The sequence below is a fragment of the Carassius gibelio genome, chromosome B24, assembly GCF_023724105.1.
Source record: "Carassius gibelio isolate Cgi1373 ecotype wild population from Czech Republic chromosome B24, carGib1.2-hapl.c, whole genome shotgun sequence".
NCBI lineage: Eukaryota > Metazoa > Chordata > Actinopteri > Cypriniformes > Cyprinidae > Carassius > Carassius gibelio.
In genome coordinates this window covers 6720645-6739696 of record NC_068419.1, presented here as the reverse complement: position 1 = coordinate 6739696, position 19052 = coordinate 6720645, and the positions used below count along the sequence as shown (strand labels likewise).

Genomic DNA, 19052 nt, shown 5'->3' with positions numbered 1-19052 from the left:
TTGAATTATCATTATCTTTTTTCTTAATATTTTTGTCAACAGAATCATATCTATTTGATCATGATGGACATTTTTCGACCCGTCTTCATTATCCTTAACAAAATCACCAGTAATTTTCTTGACGAGATTAAGGCTGATTTATTTGCTTATTAATTTGTGAGATATTTCATTCACAATGGCGAATGGTCTACCTGCAGAGCAAACCTCCGTGGCATGTCTATGTGTGTGTGCATGCAAGTGGCTCTTTTTAACGTTGGCCCTTTGTGTGCAGTGAGAAAGAGTGGATGAAAGGTGGATCAGCAGGGTACTTTGAGGCAGGGGGAGATGCAAAACGCAAAAAGCCCCTTTACCGTGGAGCATGTAATATCCTGATCCCAGGAGCTTCCCTGTCACAGGGGAGGACCTGGCCCACCTACATCAACAGAAAGTGCCCCGGGGTGGGCCGTAAGCGCTGAGGAACGCATTTAGACCATCCACCCTGGCAGTTCTGGTCAAAAGGGCATGTTAAAGGCTAAGTAGTCAGATTTTTACCAAGTCCTTTGACTTTAAGACATAAAGAAGGCACGTAACCAAAGATGTTGATCACCAAATTATTGACTCTTACACTCTGGTTGTAATGCTGTTGACCCCTGATCAGATGATGCAGGCTATTACCATAATGAGTCTTCTTGCTAGTCTTTATTTTATAATCTTTTGTGAAAGACTATAAGCTCTTTATCACTTGACTGGGCCTCAGCAGACTCAATTGTGACATGTTTAGTGATTTTACACGGGACCTGGACCAGAAAGCCCTGCCAGCCATCTCTTATATTCTGAAGCTTTATTATTACAGTGTTCTCACAATAAGTCATGCATGATTGAGCAGGGTTAGGGTCCCAAGAATGTTGCAAGTTCATATTTTCTTCATCTATTTTTCTTTTTTATTCATTTCAGCCTTGTAATGCACTTTTTTTTTTTTACATTATTGTTACTATCATTAGATTATCAGTATTGGTTAATACATTATTTTTTTAATATGAAATTTTTAATTTAATTGTGCATGCACATTTAGATTTTTACATTTATCATTCAATATTGGCTAATATTCAGTATTTTTTATCAGATTATTGATTTGTGTTTGATTATATTTTACATTAAAATATATTATTATACTTTAATTAAAAAATAATTAACTGTTAAAAATTAATTTAAACATTTGGATTTAATTTGCCGTAATTTAATAATCAGTTTTTAAAATAAATAAATTAATAAAAAAAAAATGTTCCATAAAATTCTTAGCAAATCTTAAAATAATAATATTTGCTTCTTTATATTTTATATTACATTTTAATAATGCTAAATGCAATTGTAGATGTTTAAAGCAATTACCGGTAATTTCAGTTTTCAATCATTTTTTTAATGATTTTTTTTATTTATAAAAAAACAAACAAACAAAAAAACAAAAAAAACATGATTTTAACAGAAAAAAGGGTAAACATGCTACAGTAGAAACCTGTTAACTGATTAATAGTATGTTAACAGTATGTAAAATATAAGTTATTGCATTTAATGTAACTTTACAGTAAAATACTTTTAAAATTCGAAAGGCTTTGTGGAAGTGCAAAAGAACAAGTCATTGTATGAAAAGCCATAAATTGACATTCTTAGAATTCCCTGCATGACACTTCACATTTACATTTGATGTTTATTCATTGACATAAATATGTATAGCTTAAGTTCTGGCAACCAAAGACGCCGGTAAATGTCAAGATTTAATTTTTTTTTAATATGTATAAACCATTCATCGGTTATTGGCCATAAAATGTAAATAATTATCAGTAACAGCCAGAATTAAAATTTTTAATTTACAGCAAGAACCTAATTGTAAAATGTCAATGCTATTCCTTTTGTACTTTTTATTAGGCTTCCTAGTAGGTTTTGAAGAACATATTCGTCATCACATTCGCCTTCTCAGGAAGTATCCTTGGCTGCTGTACTTATTTGGTAGTTTTTATGTGTGTTCATGTGTTTACATGTGTGGCCCCTCTTTTCCCACTCCTACACTTGATCCTGGAATGCTGGGTTTCCATGACGCAAACGGGATCAAAATGTGCCAGTGTGTCCAGCGTGAGTTTGCAGGGTGGTTTTATTCTGCAAAACACACATCGTCCAGGTCTTAACCAAGGTGTTTAGATCCAGGAAAACATTCCCAACTTCCCTCTTCCTTCATTCTTCTGTGCCCTGTAGGGTCCATAGTCCCATCTTTCGCTTCTATAAGCCTCACAGATTTATTGTTCCAAAAATGCCTCATGCCACAGGCCCCAAAGAAGACAGCTCCACTGTTTGCAAATGGGCCCCGGAAACAAAAGGAAGTTCCCCCAATCAGAAGGGCTTTTCTTGTCCCGCTGAAAGCTCACTCTTGGTTAAACAAGGTTTCCCGTCATCACCGGTGAGGGGTCTTTTCCCTGCTGTATTAATCTGTTGGTGAGTGATCGTGTTTGGCCCTGGTGAAAACCAACTCAGTGCTATTGTGACCATCCCAAACAGGGACGCACACGGTTAAAATGATCAACTTCCCATCCTTCCCACTGTCCCAGTGCTCAGTTGTGCTAATTGGTTGTTTTTTAGGACCGGCCCAAACGAGCAGGGAGCCATTTAAAGTGTTTGATGGCCCTGGGTCTTGTGGCCTCTATTCTCTCTGTTCAGCCAAACCGAGCAGAACTGAACCCCCCGTCCATTCAGGATACGTGACCGTGTGTGCATGTGAATGGGAGCACTGTGTGGGGATGGGGCCGTGCTTTGTGTTTGTGTTATTGTCATTCAAAATGAAATGTCTTTAAAAAAGAGGATTTTTAATTTGACCCCCACCAATTAAGAGATTTAGGCTTGGGCTGGCCGGCGGTCACCTTTGACCCACCTGCTTTTTATACTCTGCGTCTTCACATCATGGTGTGAAATCCTCTCGTGCTCCTTCTCTTTCTCTGTATATATCTCCCTGTCCGCTCTCATTCTCTCTTCACAAGATTGTTTCTCTTGATAGTTGAGCAAAAAAGATCATTGTCGACAAACTGATGGAGGATTTCTATTGGTTAATGTTCTCAGTCTGACCGCAAGCCTTATATAGCAAGGAACTTTCTGGGTCACAAATTTTGCAGACTAGTAGAGCTGTTACAGCATTGTGGTGATTATGATTAAGATTATACTTAGTCGGCTAGTTCGTCCCATACTTCACTCTAAAGTCTGGAGTTTTCGCTCCTGATCAAAACAGGGATGTACAATGTCTAGAAGTGTCATTTACATTTTATATGGATAGATAGATAGATTTTTATAGATAGATCAATAGATTTCTCTGAATCTCTGACTTGAAATGAGGTCAATTCAGCTTTCTGTCATTTTAATTCAATTTCCTGAGGTCAAAATGATCTAAATTTATAAAATTCCAAAAATGTCTTCAGACATTTTCAGTATAAATATTATTGTTCCTCAGATACACACATAAAAGTGTCTCTATAGAGACCTCATTGACTCACTGAACTATAGATGATTTAACTCGGAAAGCATGGTGACTTCAGCATCGCCTAGAGTAACCGCTCTCCCACAGCTCGGAGTAAGACATATAGCTGTAACAGAACACATCGTGCACACTCCCACATGCAATAACCTCATCAGATGTGTAATAGCACTCACGGCGAGGGGTCTCTGGGTCAGGAGCGCAGTGTTGGCCTCTCTCAAACAGGAGGGGATCTGGTGAAGATTGGCTGCAAAAGACTGAAACAAAAGCTTGGTTGAGTTCTCATAAGAGAGCACCGGGTTATCTCATCAGGAAGTGGTTATGCATGACACATGATGAAGATGAATGACTGCAAAAGCAACATGACAGTGGCAGACCTGCTGTTCATGCTGGTAAGAGCAGCAGGGGTGAATGTCAGTGCTATGTAGATATGCCACTTTATGAGCTTGGTATATTGACTTGTGGAGTGAGTAGTTATTGAGAAAAGGGGTTTTTCAAATGCTTTGATGCAAAAAGACCCCCCTAAATGAAATATATTGGCTGCTAAACATTAACAAATTATTTTGTTTTGTTTTTGTTTTTGCTTTTGCTTTTGCTTTTGCTTTTGTTTTTGTTTTTGTTTTGTTTTTGTTTTGTTTTGTTTTTGTTTTGTTTTGTTTGAAAACCTATGATTCATTTATTTTTTGTTACACTACTTTAGAGTGTCACCTTCATGGTTCACATTTACAGTATGAGGAGCTGTAAAATGTATAATAGTATAGTATATACTAATATATACTATATAAACATATAATAGTATAGTATAGTTAATAGTAAAAAAAAATAAAAAAATAAATATATATATAAAACTATCCTAGTAACTAATGTTAGGAAATTATTAGTGTTGTTGTTGTTTTAAACTGTATTCTCTTTTCTTTAGCAGATTCATATATATTTTTAAAAGATTCTTACTATGTCCTTCACTATGTATATTATCATGTTGTGCTGCCTAACCTGTCTTGTAGCTTCTTTTTGTTTCTTTTACATGATGTTGTAGAAATAGCAGATATTACTGACCATTCGATGATTATTGGCTGTAACAGGAAAAGGTTCACCCCTTATTTCAATAGCAGTGCATCACTAATGTATGATGATAAAATAGTTTTCCTGTGACTCCCCTTGCATAACTATAATGTGGTCAGACAGTGTTGGGTCTCTGAGGCCAGAAAGCAGCTGTCATTTCCATGGTAGTCACCATCCACGGCAGCATTAGTTCCACCGCGGGCTCTTTTTGTTGCTTTACCGAAAAGAGATGGAGCGAAAAAAGAGGGTAGAGGGGGTAAAGTCTCCCTGATCCCCTTTTCCATGCGCCGGGTAATCCAGAGGCCTCCGTCAGCACAAATGTGGCTTTGAGAGCTGGGAGAGGGTGCGACTGAACACGGTGCCCCTGAATGTGTTTATGGGTAAGCGAGTGTGTGTGTTTGTGTATAGTTGCAAATCTAGGGGGAAACGGGTCAAAAGAAGCTGTACCGAAAGAAGGCCCCATGTGGGAAGTTCAGTTTCAATGTGTCTGGAAAGTAGACAGCACTCGGGTTTGGTTGTCCTGTGAGTGCTTGGATTGACCAGACAGCAGGCCGAAATGACAAAATGAAAGCAGATGAATCAGAAATGGTTATATTTCAAGCCCCGATTAAGTCTGAGGAAATGAGACGTGGTGACATTGATGTAGTGATCAGACAGGTTCATGCTATTGTGTTGATGCAGACCGCAGGTTCCTAATCTAAACAAAAGATTCATTCAGAATGAGTTTAAGCTCTTCCTCTGTCAGGTCATGTTCAGTGTTTGATGACGTGTTTGTTGGCATCAGGTGTGAAATGGTACATGATAATGACTGTTGTGTTACTTAAGCTGAACTTAGATGTCTATTATTTGGCTTTGCATTTGTTTGACTAGTGTGTCCTTTCAGAGCATTTAGTTAGCTAAAAAACATTATTATTATTTTTATTATTATTATCGCTCATATTTAAAAGTTATAAATTTGTACAAATAGTAACACTGTAGGAAACACATTTACTTTTAACTAAGAGTTTCCCTCAATTTAGCTAAAATATTGATAATAAGTAGGGGGTAAAAGGAATTGCTCACCAAAAAAAATAATTTCTGTCATCATTTACTCTCATGTCTTGCCCAATGAGTTTCTTTCTTCTATTGAACACAAAAAGATAATTTGAAGAAACAGTTGCTGATAGCCACTGACTTGCATACTATTTGTTTTTCAGTGCTATGAATGTCAGTAGCTACTAGGAACTGTTTAGCTACCAACATTTTTCAAAATATCTTCTTTTATGTTCAGCAGAAAAAGACACTCATACAGGTTTGGAACAAAATGAGAGTGAGTAAATTATGACAAAAATGAAAATTATTTGGTGAAATATCCCTTTGATGGATTTAGAATATGGTTGTGCAGAATAAGGCATTAATATGTGCTTTATAAGTACTAATAAACAGCCAATATGATTGTAATATGCATGCCAATAAGCAACTAGTTGATGGTAAATAGTGTTCTCTTATCTAAAGTGTTACCGAACAAACTTTAAAGGGCTAGTTCACCCTATAATGAAAATCCTGTTATTAATTACTCACCCTTGTTTTGTTTTAAACCTTTAAGACCATTCATTAAACCATTCATCTTCGGAACACAAATTAAGATATTTTTTATGAATTCCGAGAGCTCTCTGACCCTCCCATAGACAGAAAGGATACTACCACGGTCAAGGTCCAGAAATGTAGCTAAGACATCATTCAAATATTCCATGTGGCAACCGTAATTTTACAAAGCTATGAGAATACTTTTTGTGTGCAAAGCAAATAAAAATAACGACTTTATTCAGCAATTTGTCTCCTGGTGGCATTTTGAAGGATACGTTGTTTTCGTTCAGATCGAAGCATAAACAACATAAACAATGTATCCACATGGGGCTGCTGACACAGAACAGTGTACGTTGTTTACGTTCAATGGATACTCTCCAAATGGCTTTCAAATATGAAACTATAGTAGGTAATCGTCCTACGCTTGCAGACATGACCAATGACACAAATTGTGTGAATAAAAAAAAGTAAAAGTTTAGTGTGATTTTTGTTTTGTTTTTCCTGACTCTGGTCCATCCATCTTTGTGTTTCAGAGCACCAGGACTGTCTGCACCAAGTGGTTCATGAGCGTCTAGGAGAGCTGTTGCGTTTATTAAAAGCGGTGATTTCCAAACATCACTCCCTGAATTCAGTGGAGATCCTCAGCGCAGCCGGGACCCTCATCGCAAAGGTCAAAGGTAAAGTATTGTCTCACTCGCCACCTTTGACTTTAATATGACACAGCATAGAAGAATGAGGGATAGACACTTATTCGTTTGAAATCTTGTTCCTCAAACTCCCACTCACAAACCTCCCACCCTCATTTTGCACTCCAGATTAAATCAAAAATGTTATTAGTAATGATAGAGGAATCCCGTTTCACTTGGTTCCATGGTAAAAGATTAGCACCTCCATGCATGGCAATGATTCACTTGGCTTGTGGACAAGAAAATCAGAAGTATCTGCAGATTATTTTAACTTTTTTTGTGTAAGTGTTTTGATTGTGCTGTCTTAGAAGCTACTTAGTTGGATATTTTATTATCCAAATCAAAGACACTTTAAGTGTTGCTTAAGTGTTCGAGTACTTTTTGAGCACATGCATATGTGTCAGTATTAATTTCATAGACAAATATTCATTTAACCATAATTTGTGGTATGTGTAGCGTCAGAGATGTCAATATTTTCAGTGTTGAATTGGCTGCAGGTTCCCACTTGTTAACACAAACAGAAGCAAGACTTGGTAAATGACGGGTCTTGGTTTATTATGTGGTCACTTTACTTGCACTGTTATTGGGAACTGAAGCTAAATGCCTAGCTTTGTTTTGACAATTGGGCTCATAGCGGGTCATGTGATGTTTCTGTATAAACATCTCCAAACCTTTTGGTTTCCTATTTCTAAAAAGTTATGTTGCTATGCGTACCTTTTGGGTTCCTCTTTCTGTGCAGCTAGAGAGTTTTCTCTGTGTAGTTGAATTTCACTTAAGTTTTGTTAGGTCTAGCATACACACATTTTGTATGTGGTATAATAAATTATAAGAGTTAAAATATTATATTATATTATATTATATTATATTATATTATATTATATTATATTATATTTTTTGTACTTTTGTACACATTCATATTTTATGTTTCTTTATTTATTCACATAAAATACTGAGAAAAATACTTTTGTAAATCAATGCACAAATCCAGCTTCTACCACTAGAGGGGCAAAATGCTTATAATATTGCTTTCTCTTTCCCGTCTCTCTCTCTCAGACACAGACACACACACACACACACACGCACACACACTCATACACTGAAACCTTTGTAATGTGACGCTTGAATAATCAGTGTTCTAGCTCTGTGGCTCGGAGATTAGAATAAGAGAAAGTTGAATATCCGGATCGGGGAGCTCCAAGCATGATAAGAACTTCACTTGTGGAGTTTGAACAGGCCTGAGTCTCTCATGTTCAGCCCGGCACATGCGTCCGCTGCAGAAATGTGACACTGATCCTCCTGGCTGGGCCTCAGGATTAGATAGGGACCAGCAGGAGTTTAGGCAAACCTTCACAGAGACTCCAGGGAGGACTGCGGTCCAGAATGTTATGTGAATATCGCAATACAAACTCCCCAGCCGAATATCCTGATGCGAAGATATGTGCTGATGTTGACAATCCTTGTGCATCGTGTCCTTGACGATCTTAGCACTCAGCATACCGTCCTGTTCTGAGGAATAAAAATAAAGCTTGTTTTCTTGAACAACAGCCACGAGGAGGTTTGCCGCCTTCCTCTTTTCGTCCCGCATCGCTGTTACGCAAGAACTTTCAGGCTTTCTCAAGCACGTATTGGAAAGGGGGTGTGTTTGTTCCCATCAGCCCTGTGCTTCTTTACCTTTCATCACCTACATCCCTAAGGGAAGCTTTAAACCCCCTCCATTGGGAGCTTTTGACTAAGTGCTGCTCTCCCACTTCCCAGAGCCTACAGAGATGAATCCATCGAATTCTTCTTCACACCCAGTTAGGTGCATTTTAACCACCTCTAATGTGAGGACGTGTCAGTGTCATCCTTATCTGAACAGATAGGTCTGGTATCTTCTGTGGGAAACATCCAAACTGGGTCTCCAGGGGCTCAAATGTTTGGTCTCATCCATGTTTTATCAGTTCCTCCCTCTAGATTTAGAGGCAAAATTGATTAGCAAGCCTCACTGGTGCCTGATTTCCCAGAGAGAAGGGGGAAAAAACGCAAAAAAACAATGCCATTTTTGCTTGATGATGTAACTTCCACGTTTGGATTGTGTGTGGATGGCGAGGGCTGCCATTGTGTTCTTGCGAGCTTCAGGATGTCCTGTTGGGGAGGGGTATGTGGAGGGACAAGAGGACGTGAGGACCAGACAGAACTTCGTAAACGGTGGTAGAAGGAGCTTCTGATCCACATCACGACATGTACGCTTGGGAAACTAAAACCGTTTTTGGAAGATCTCAAAAATCAAGAAGGTCGACTTGACTGCCTCGGTTTTTCCATTTGGTCCAGGATTGTCTTCAAGCAAAGTTTGTTGGAGAATTTTGAGGAAAGACCCTAAAAAGTTTCCCGGAAACTATTAGATCTTGACTTTTCATCTGTCTTTTCCTGGTGTGTGCTAACTGGATGGGAAGTGTGGTGGTCGGTAAGTGTTCGCTTCGAGGAACTGTGTCTTTAAAGAGAGGTTCTTCATTTGCTTTTTAGCTACACTGCGATTTTATTAATGGTTTTCGAAAGTTCCTGAAGCTTTTCAGTTGTATGGGACCAGAATGTCAAACTGAGACTGTTATGATTCAGTGAGTGGTAAGTTAGTAGAGTTTAAACCAGTGGTGACCAGATAATAAGGAAAACGAGGTAAATATCCGGTTGAAATCTGCTTGAACAAGGTACCTGGACATCTCCTGGCCTTCTTTCTCTTCATAAATCTTTGTTCTCCTACTTTTGGAGGGAGTTGGGGTGGATTTGGAGTCGAGGGGGCAGGGTGTTGAAATAGGAATGGCGTCAGTGGTTTTGGCGAGGTCTGATACTTGTTTATTTTCACAATGTTTATTATTGGAGCTGATTGTAGCTTATTTACACTACTGTTTAGTTCCGCCCCATCTTTACCAGTCCAGTGTTTAGACTCAGGAAGCCATGTTTTCTTTAGATTGCAGACTGAACTTCACTCTTACTACCAGTCTTTAAGTAGAATTTGATTTTTATATTTTTGTGTAGAAAGTGCCTGAAAAGTTGATGGAAACAGAGTATAATTTAGCTAATAATTGTTGAATGTTTAAGGGTTTATTAATGAATATGATTAATTTTGTTTATATATTATTATAATTACAGCATCTGTAATAAATAGTAACTACATGCATATAGAGGTTATACATAATACAATCAATACATTATATAATCAATGTATATGTATTTGTTGTAGCAATCCTGTAATAAGCAAGAAAATGTATTTTAATATTTTCATATTAAACCTTTTTTTTCTTATGTTCTCTAATTTTTACAGGTGTGAACTTCAAGGAAGTGAATGAAGACAATAAGCAGACACTATTCTCCGAGATCTACACCTCCATAGATACATTGGCCTTCACATTTGGCAATGTGTAAGTGTGGTACAGTCGTTTCATTATGTCATTGTAAATTAATTTCTTTGTCATGAAACATAATCGGATTAGTCATTAAAAAAAAACATCTGAAACATCTGCACACAGGATAGTGACCTCCCTGAGTCAGCAAGCTGAATGTGTGTATAGCTCATGTCTGTTTTATAAGATAACACCGACTCAATGTGTTTTAGGTGTTGCTTGTTGTTTTTAACATCAGGAGTGTGCATGATGGTGTGTGAGTCATAAGCATTGTTCCAAACCCTGAACTTCAGCATTTAATGCATCATAGACAAAAGCTGTTTCAAATGGAAACTTAATGACACAACCTCCAAGATAACTTTTTTTTAAATCCAAGAGAGCATTGCATTGTTTGCAAAGTGATTATTAATGTTGCTTATTATTTCATTCAGCACTGAAAAGATTCCCGCAAATAATTCAGGGTCAAAAAAAATGTATTGTTGTGCAGAGTATTTGTTTACTATGTATTTTTATGGCAATAGAAGTACTGTACTGTTAGCTTAGCAACATGCTAACAAGCAAACCCTGTTAGAATTAAGTTATGTGCCAATTTTATTGCTAAATCGCTGTGTATGTAAAGTATTCCAAATCCTAATTCCAAAATATTTGTGAGGTTTCATGATGGTTAGTTCTGTTCACAATACACTTCTTTTGCAGTGTCTTGTGCATATCAAAGCATTCTAAAACACGGCACTCAAGTTAAAAGTAGCTTGACTATTATAAAGCACATATCTGCTGTTTTTTTCTGAATATTTTAGTAGGTCTGTATTGAAGAGTAAGACTATTGCAGTGTTAGCTTAGCTACATGCTAATATCAAAACAAATGCTAATTGTATTAAGCTGCTGCTTTTGAAGAATGTTACAAATCACTCACTTACAAGGTTCCTTGACTGTTAGGATGCTTCATTAGAAGGCAGCTATGTACTGTAACCTATGTGAGCAGAAGTTAGCAGAGTATCCCAATAGATTTCGGAACTGAGCTGTTTTGCTGCGTATGTGTTGTTTTAATGCTGAGTACGTTTTTGTCTTGTCTTCCTCAGAGTGTCTGACTTCCTTATGGGAGATGTAGAGAACGGCTCAGCCTCGGGGCTTCCTCAGGCCCACAGGAGCAGGGTGAGATTTCCCGCCATTTCCTCCTCCTCATACACTTTAAATTAGTTTGATAAACAGGTGGTTGAAATCCATGTCAGAATCTGAAGGCTGTGGCCTGTTTCTGTGCTGTAGAGATGGGGGTCAAAGAGTGCGAAGCTCAGTAAAGAAAGGTCTGTTTTGGAGAAGAGCGCTCTTCCTGTTTGGACCACCCGTGTGATATATCTCATGGAAAAAGCCAGTGACATTTTGGAATTGTGATTTGACTGAGTGCTCTCAGATAAAGCAGATGTGGAAGATAAAACGTGTTTCCTTTACTGTCTTGGATTGTTTTTCCGTTCGACCGTCTTTCAATTGTCTTCTGTGTCTTTTATTTTAGTCTTTTGAAAATCTGACAGTGGAGTCCAGTGGATGTGGACCGGAAAAAGATGACCCTCCAGGTGAGAGTCAATCCATTTTACTTTGAGTATTTATACACAAGTTACACTAAACCTTCCTTTACTTGCCTTCCTTTAAAACTATTTTATTTTATTTTATTTATTATTTCTCTGCCACAAAACAAAATCATTTTTAAACTGACGTTACCAAGTTTTCTTGAACCCCTCCTGTCCAGCCCACTTTTTATCGTCCAATTGATTTCTGATGGATAAAATGAGATTTTTTTTTTTTTTTTAATTCAGTATCCTCTTTATATTGGGAAAATGTCACATTACAGGAAAACAAAAAAAAAATGAAACAGTGATTTTATCGGCACTTTTTATACAGATCACACCCACATAGATACACATATCAAACAGCCGTTCTTAGATCAGATCATTGGTCGTTCTCAGCATGTGTGAATAAGCTCTCGGCTCACACATTCACTGTCACTTTAAATCCTGGCAGGGCTGCTTAATGCCAATCCACTCTAATACAGCCCCAAGGTCAGTAAACACTTTCCTTCTGTCACTCATACACACACTCACACATACGCAAGCACCCTGCCCTTGGTGTAAAAACACTCATGTCTGGGGTGGGCTTGCTGGGATCCATTCGCCAGCCCCTGCCGCTCATCCTTACTGATGAGTTTGGCTGTGTGTCTGTCCTCTTTGCAGGTCCCTCTCCACCCGCCCGGGTGGAGGAGATGGACGGAGCTTTGCTCCGCAGTGACAGCGGGGTGGAGTCGGCGCTGCTCTATGCCAAAGCCTGGTCAAAATACACCAAGGAACTCCTGGCCTGGGTGGACAAACGACTTAATATGGGTGAGTAGAGCTTGTTGAGGAAATTGCATTTAGTTGCCTTCAAATTAGATTCATGTTTTTATTTTTTATTTTATTTTTCAGTTTTAGTGGTCAAGTTATGGGCTTTTCAGTGACTGTTGAAAATGTGGTATAAAAATGTATAATTGAATATTTGAGTTGGGTATAAGCTCTGCAATCAGGCTCTGCAGTACAGTCATCAGTGTCATGTGATCCTTCAGAATTCATAAAATATGCTGATCCGGTGCTCAAGAAACATTTCTTATTATTATCAATGTTAAAAATAGTTCTGCTGCTTAATAATTTGATGAAAACTGTGATTTTTTTAAAATTCTTTTAATCTTTCAAAAGGAGCATTTATTTGAAATGAAATATCTTTGTAACAATGTTTAAGTCTTTACTGTCTATTATAATCAATGTTATGCATCCAGGCTGAATAAAAGTTTTTAATTCCTGTAAAAAAAAACTAAATATTATTGGCCCCAGACCCCAAATAGCAATATGAAGTTCTTTCAGCCAATGAAAAATTGCAGACATATATAACATACACAAATTACTGAGATATATTTTACACAAAATGTTATATCCATTCATAATTAGAAACTTAAAATATTAAATACTTTGTTGGTTGGATGACTGTATAATTGCCCTGACAGCTCCATATTAATCATATTCTTCACTTTAATTCCAAGACATTGAGTGTGCAAAGAGCTACACTAAGATGGCTGAATCCGCAAAGGCGCTGGCGTCTCAACAGGTGAACATTTCTGCTATGACAAGCACTTCATAAAAGTACAATGCAACCCACACATTTCCATTCTCAGGCTGTAAAATTTGTTGTGCTTTCATAGCTTTTTATCTGTGTATTCAATGCCATGTGGTTTATTTCAGGAGCACATGCCATTCCGGGATATTTACTTTTCTGCCTTCAAGAACGATATCGAATACAGCCAGTTGATCATGCAAACCACAGCCGCTCTACAGGCCAACAAATTCATGCAGGTATGACCACTATTCCACGTTTTGATTCTAAACTTAATCGTTCTTTGTGTAACTGATCAAGAGGAAATGTAGTACTTCTTTAAAAGTGTGTCTGCTTTCCGTGTTTGCTTTCTAGCCTCTACAAACTCGAAAGAATGAGCTGGATAAGTTGAGGAAGGAGGTAAAGGAACAATGGCAGAGAGAGCAGAAGAAAATGGTGGGTGGTTTTGAATGCAGTCTGTCAAAAGCAGTATTTGCTAAATATGTCGTTCACCAAAAGGTCTCCGAACTGGCTGAGCTGTTTGTTGTTCAGAGTCCTCTGCTGATCTAATAGGGACTTATTCTGTTGGTTTACAGACGTGTCTTTGTGTGAGGTATTTATAAGCAGCCGTTTAGCACCAAAGCATGACTTCTCTAGTGTGTATTTGTATGATTTACAGATTTGTAGATTTTTAAGTGTGACGCAAACTATCTGAAATAAAATACATGTAATTTTTTCATATTTTGTTATAATCTAGGTAACAAATATTTCATTTTATGGATTTAGCTTGATGGTTTTCTAACATTAAACAGACATTCTTTTAAGAGTTCCCTGTTAAAGAACTGCTTGTTATGATTGGCTGCTCATGCGGATGTGTTTATGTTGGGTATTTCCAGAATGAAGCAGACAGTGCGCTGAAGAAGGCCCGGCTTCTGCAGGCACAGAGGCAGGAAGAGTACGAGAAAGCCCGCTGCTCCACCAGTCGAGTTGAGGAGGAACAGATCGGAACGGCGGGAGGAAAACAGCTGGAGAAGAGACGCAAACTGGAGGAGGAGGCTCTGCAGAAGGTCAGACACCGATGAGACGCACAGCACATTCCTGAACACAACCGTTGCTTTATTCAAGACTCGATGATTGCAAAATGGATGGATACTGTATTGCACATTTTACTGTCATGCATATCTAAATCTGTGTTAAGGAGTAACTTGATAAAAGTATGATGCAATTGAATTTCTGCTTCAGAAGTGTAGAAGTGTCTTGGCTGTTCTGAAAATAGCTTAACTCTTCCACTTACAAGCCATTTTTTCATCGAATAGTGGTGTAATGTGCCACGTTGTGTTACTGGGAAGTCCAGTTCATTTTAGTGTGTGAATCATTTAACTGAAATAAACCATTTTTACAGTTGCTTCCGAAATATTTACTGATTGCATGAAAGAAGTTTGAAACTTTTTTTTTTTTTGTTGCTCTGCTTTAATGATAAGTTTAATTAATTTATGTGAATTAGGGAGTTGTACATTTATTGTATTTTAATTATAGTAATTTTGTTATGCTTTTGTCATTTTTATTAGTTTATTTCTATATAGCTTTAGTTTTTTTTTTCATTTTCAGTACTTTAGTAATGCAATTTAAATGTTTTAGTTAAATGAAATAAATCACAATTTATTTAGTTATCAGCAATTTTTGTTTGTATATTTATATAGCTTTTTAATTTAATAGTCTTCAAATGTATAAAAATGCTGAATCTCATTTATGTTTTCACCTTTTGGTAACATTAAGATCTTTTTTCTTGTTATTAGATACAGCTCAATAAAAAAAAAATATTCTAAAAATGGATGGTTATATAATTTACATATAAGATTAAGTACTGCCATTTTTTAAAATCTTTTTGTAGTAAGTATAGCTACTTTTCCTAAACTATGCTACTTTAGTCACAACTATAATTTAACTATAAATGAATCTCTTAGTAAACATACTAGTTTCTAATACACTTTCCCCAAGTCTGCAATAAATATTATGTTGTTTTATACATGAAAAAAAAAATTAAACCAAAAAAAAAGCTCCAGAAATGAGAGGAACTGGAAGTATCCTGGTCTAATTATAAATGTGTTTGTCTGTTTCTAGGCAGAGGAAGCCCAAGAACATTATAAGCAGTGCATCACAGATGTCGGGGTCAAAAGAGTGGACTTGGCCAACACCAAGAGTGAGATTCTCACTCAGATACGAGAGCTTGTGTTTCAGTGCGACCTGACCCTGAAAGCAGTGAGTAATAATGTATAGATAGAATCTAACTTATTACTGGTCATTCAGAGAAAACAGGCACACCTGAACTCCTCAGGGTGGAGTGTAATTGGTTGACCTCACTTTTGACCTCAGGCTACAGATTATATTACACAATGTATGCAGTGTTCAAGCAATAAATCCCATATCTTTTAAGCTGCTCATATTTTGTGCAGTTAGGATGAGGTGTTTGTGTCATAGGTCTGATTTCTTGTTCGCAGGTGACGGTGAACTGGTTTCAGATGCAGCAGGCGCAGGTGGTTTCCCTGCCTGTCAATTTCCAGTCGCTATGCGAGAGTGCTAAACTGTACGAACCAGGTCTCTGTTACACTGAATTTGTGAAGAGTCTTCCCTCTGACAGTCCCAGGGTGGAATCGTTCTCCTTTGACATCTCTGGGACCCAGAACACTGGGTAGGTTTATATCACTATCTGTAACTTTTTCCTAGCTCAGGACATTCCCACCAAGATGAGTATCCAGGAAAATCTGTTCGGCTCTCAAAACTTGGCAATAGCCTACATGTTTTTTTTGTTTGTTTTTTTTTCTGAACTTTGACTTTTAAGTCACTGAGTGATGGAGAAAGAGCGAGAGAAAATGAATTGTGTTGGTGAGAAAGTCTCACAATTGTATGGTCACCCTCAGGTCTTCCTGAGGAAATGGCTGTGGTCAGGGAAAGAGAGGGATACAGGGAATGGGACAGGAGTGAAGGGAGGAATGTTTCTAGTTGTTTCTATTCATCAGATGATCTCAAGTCCGCACACACTCATTCTGGCACATGAATCCGAGTTTTAGATATCCTGTGTTGTGTTGGGGACCATATTTCAGAACAACCTCTTTAAAAACACACCTCTTACAACTGAAACGAAACTCAAAAGCAGTCCAGTCAAAATACCCACAAGGTTTGCTGAGTGATTTAGTTTTTTGTTTCAAACTGTTAAGAAGTTTTTAGTTTTTATTTTTGAAAAAAGACTGTAAGGTGGTGAGAACTGAATTTCATCAGTCTTTCTCTTAAACACACACACACACACACACACACACACACACACACACACACACACACAAACTGTTAAGTGTCATTTTTATTTCAATTAAATCTGAAATTAAATAAAATATAAACATAAGATGAAAATGCTAAACTTAAAGAATAATAAAAGAAATATAAAAATTGCAGTTAAATAGAAAAAAGCATGTAAAGATTGACAAAAACCTAGACTTAAAATGAAAACTGAAAAATAAATATTAATAAATTCTATAAAAGTATATAAATAATACTAAAATAACAGTGATCGATATATATTTTTTTTGAAAGAATGTAGGGAACCCATATTCACTGTTAACTAGCTGTTTATAAACATAATATTACTAGCATATTGGCTGTTTATTATTGCCAGTAAACAGTAAAACTGTTAGTTAATAGTGAATCTGTTCTCTAATCTGTCTTTTTTTAAGCATTCCAACATTGATATAGCATTTTAATGGCCACAGTCAATATTGCGATGTTCTTTCTCATATCCGGTTTGGGGTATATAAGCTGTCAAAACTTGTCTAAACTGGTTCTAACTGGTTTTCTGAAATACTTTATATTCATGCAGGTTGTCCCTCTCAAAGCGAGTGATGAATAGCGGTCCCTCATCCCAAGTTCACTTGTCCCAGGTGTCCCTCACACCTGGAGACTTCCTGAGCGCTGACGAGGTGGAGAGTCACGTCCAATCACGCACCGGAAAGATGACAGACGGACGCTCGAACAGCAGTACAGATATTCAAGGTAGCGCCCGCATCAGACAAGCTCTTTAACAGCACTCTTGTCCTTAACAGCGCAGTGAGATCCGGTGAGGCTGCATCACTGCGGGGTCTGGCTGACTTCCCTGGAATGCTAAAAGTGAATCGGTCTCTCAGGATGCGCCCTCGTTTATCTCTTTCATGAAAAAGTTAGTTCTTTTCACTAATGCGCTGCTCTGAGACACGCCTGTCAGACCTGCTCTTAGCAGAGATCAATTGGACACATTAGTGTTTTAAGACTTCTCATTAAGGTTTACGAGAATGTGGAAGAAGAAAGGGCAGAGGAAGTGGGCAGCAGATACACATGCAGCACTCAGCTGATAATCTGTGAAGATGTTCTTGACCTTCATTTCTATTCCCTGGATCAACTTATCGTCCTATTTGTTGTTAGGGCTGGGTATCAATACTGATTCAGTAATGATCCAATTAATTTTTGACTTACTTGGTCTAGTTTCAACTCAGTTCTGGCTTAAATTTGGTTTTATAAATTTATTTGGGTTTATTTCAGTTATAATGTTCATTTTGCGTACAGTTTACAGTGCACCCTTTCAAACTAAATGAGACATAGTAACTGTAACTAAAACATTTTAATTAAAGGATCCAGTTCCTAAGAGTCATTTGTTTCAGAAATTGTGCTAAACTGGTACATTATATGGTTATATTTACTAAAAGGAACCGGTTCAGAAGAGTATTTTGTTTTTGGGAATCTACCTATAGTATTACTATATAGCTGCTTTGAGGTCTTCTGTAAAAGGAACCTGTCCATACGATTCATTTGTTTCAGGAACCTCTGTACACTTGTACACTATATGTTTACGATTCACTAAAAGGGACCAGTTCATAAAAATAATTTGTTTTGGCAATCTGTCTCTTACAGTAATGCTGCTTTGAGGCCTTCTGTAAAAAAGGACCTGTTCGTAAGAGTCATTTATTTCAGGCATCACTGTACACTGGTATACTTGTAACGGCGCTAATGGAGGACAGGAGACAAATGCAAGTACGAGTAAGTTTATTAGAAGTATGATGATGATGAAAGGTCGGAGAGTAACGCAGGAACCACGGTGGCAGCACAGACTGGTGAGTTGAGACGTGGGGTGCGTTGAACGACGATGACAGCGGTGATAATCCAATAGTGGTGAGTGTATTCCAAGCGTGACGACAGGATCCGAACAGAACGGTGACAAGGCAAGGCAGGAACAACACGAACACGACATCAAACACCAGGATCTACAAACAACGATCAGACAAACAGGAAACGAAAGACAGGGTGTTAAATAGTCTGTGGGAACTAGCCGCACCTGCCGCTGATCAGTGATCAGCGACCACACCCACATGAAACAATCAACATGACGTAACATGACTACAGCTGGAGACGGTGCATTCACGAACCGTGACAATACTATTTGGTTATGATTCACTGAAAAAAGGCTAATTTGTTTCAGGAATCAGTTAAACTATATATTTATGATTCGATACAAATGAACCAGCTCATAAGAGTCAAAGAGCTGCTTTGTTAAACTACTGTATATGTTTATGATTTACGAAAAGGAACCAGTTCATAAGAGTCATTTGTTTTGGGAATCTGCCTATTACAGCTTTGACTTCTGTAAAAAGAACCTGTTCATAAGAGTCATTTGTTTCAGGCCTCACTGTAAACTGGTACACTATATGGTTAAGATTCACTAGAAATGATCTGCGTCATAGGAGT

General features: G+C 37.6%; 1 protein-coding gene across 4 annotated transcripts in view; it reads left to right on the top strand.

The window, feature by feature from the left end:
• The window catches only part of LOC128013141 (rho GTPase-activating protein 29), a 35883-nt gene that overhangs the window by 10753 nt on the left and 6078 nt on the right, over positions 1-19052 (top strand). For 2 of the 4 annotated variants that reach the window (XM_052595874.1, XM_052595873.1), the window contains exons 3-14: positions 6652-6795; positions 10103-10199; positions 11261-11333; positions 11689-11749; positions 12404-12550; positions 13240-13304; positions 13439-13549; positions 13665-13745; positions 14186-14356; positions 15411-15548; positions 15788-15978; positions 17158-17330. In XM_052595874.1, the coding sequence (XP_052451834.1) occupies positions 6652-6795; positions 10103-10199; positions 11261-11333; positions 11689-11749; positions 12404-12550; positions 13240-13304; positions 13439-13549; positions 13665-13745; positions 14186-14356; positions 15411-15548; positions 15788-15978; positions 17158-17330 (1452 nt within the window). Of the gene's footprint in view, positions 1-6651; positions 6796-8887; positions 9248-10102; positions 10200-11260; positions 11334-11688; positions 11750-12403; positions 12551-13239; positions 13305-13438; positions 13550-13664; positions 13746-14185; positions 14357-15410; positions 15549-15787; positions 15979-17157; positions 17331-19052 lie in introns of those variants that run through there. The other 2 variants (XM_052595877.1, XM_052595876.1) reach the window with 2 other exon arrangements.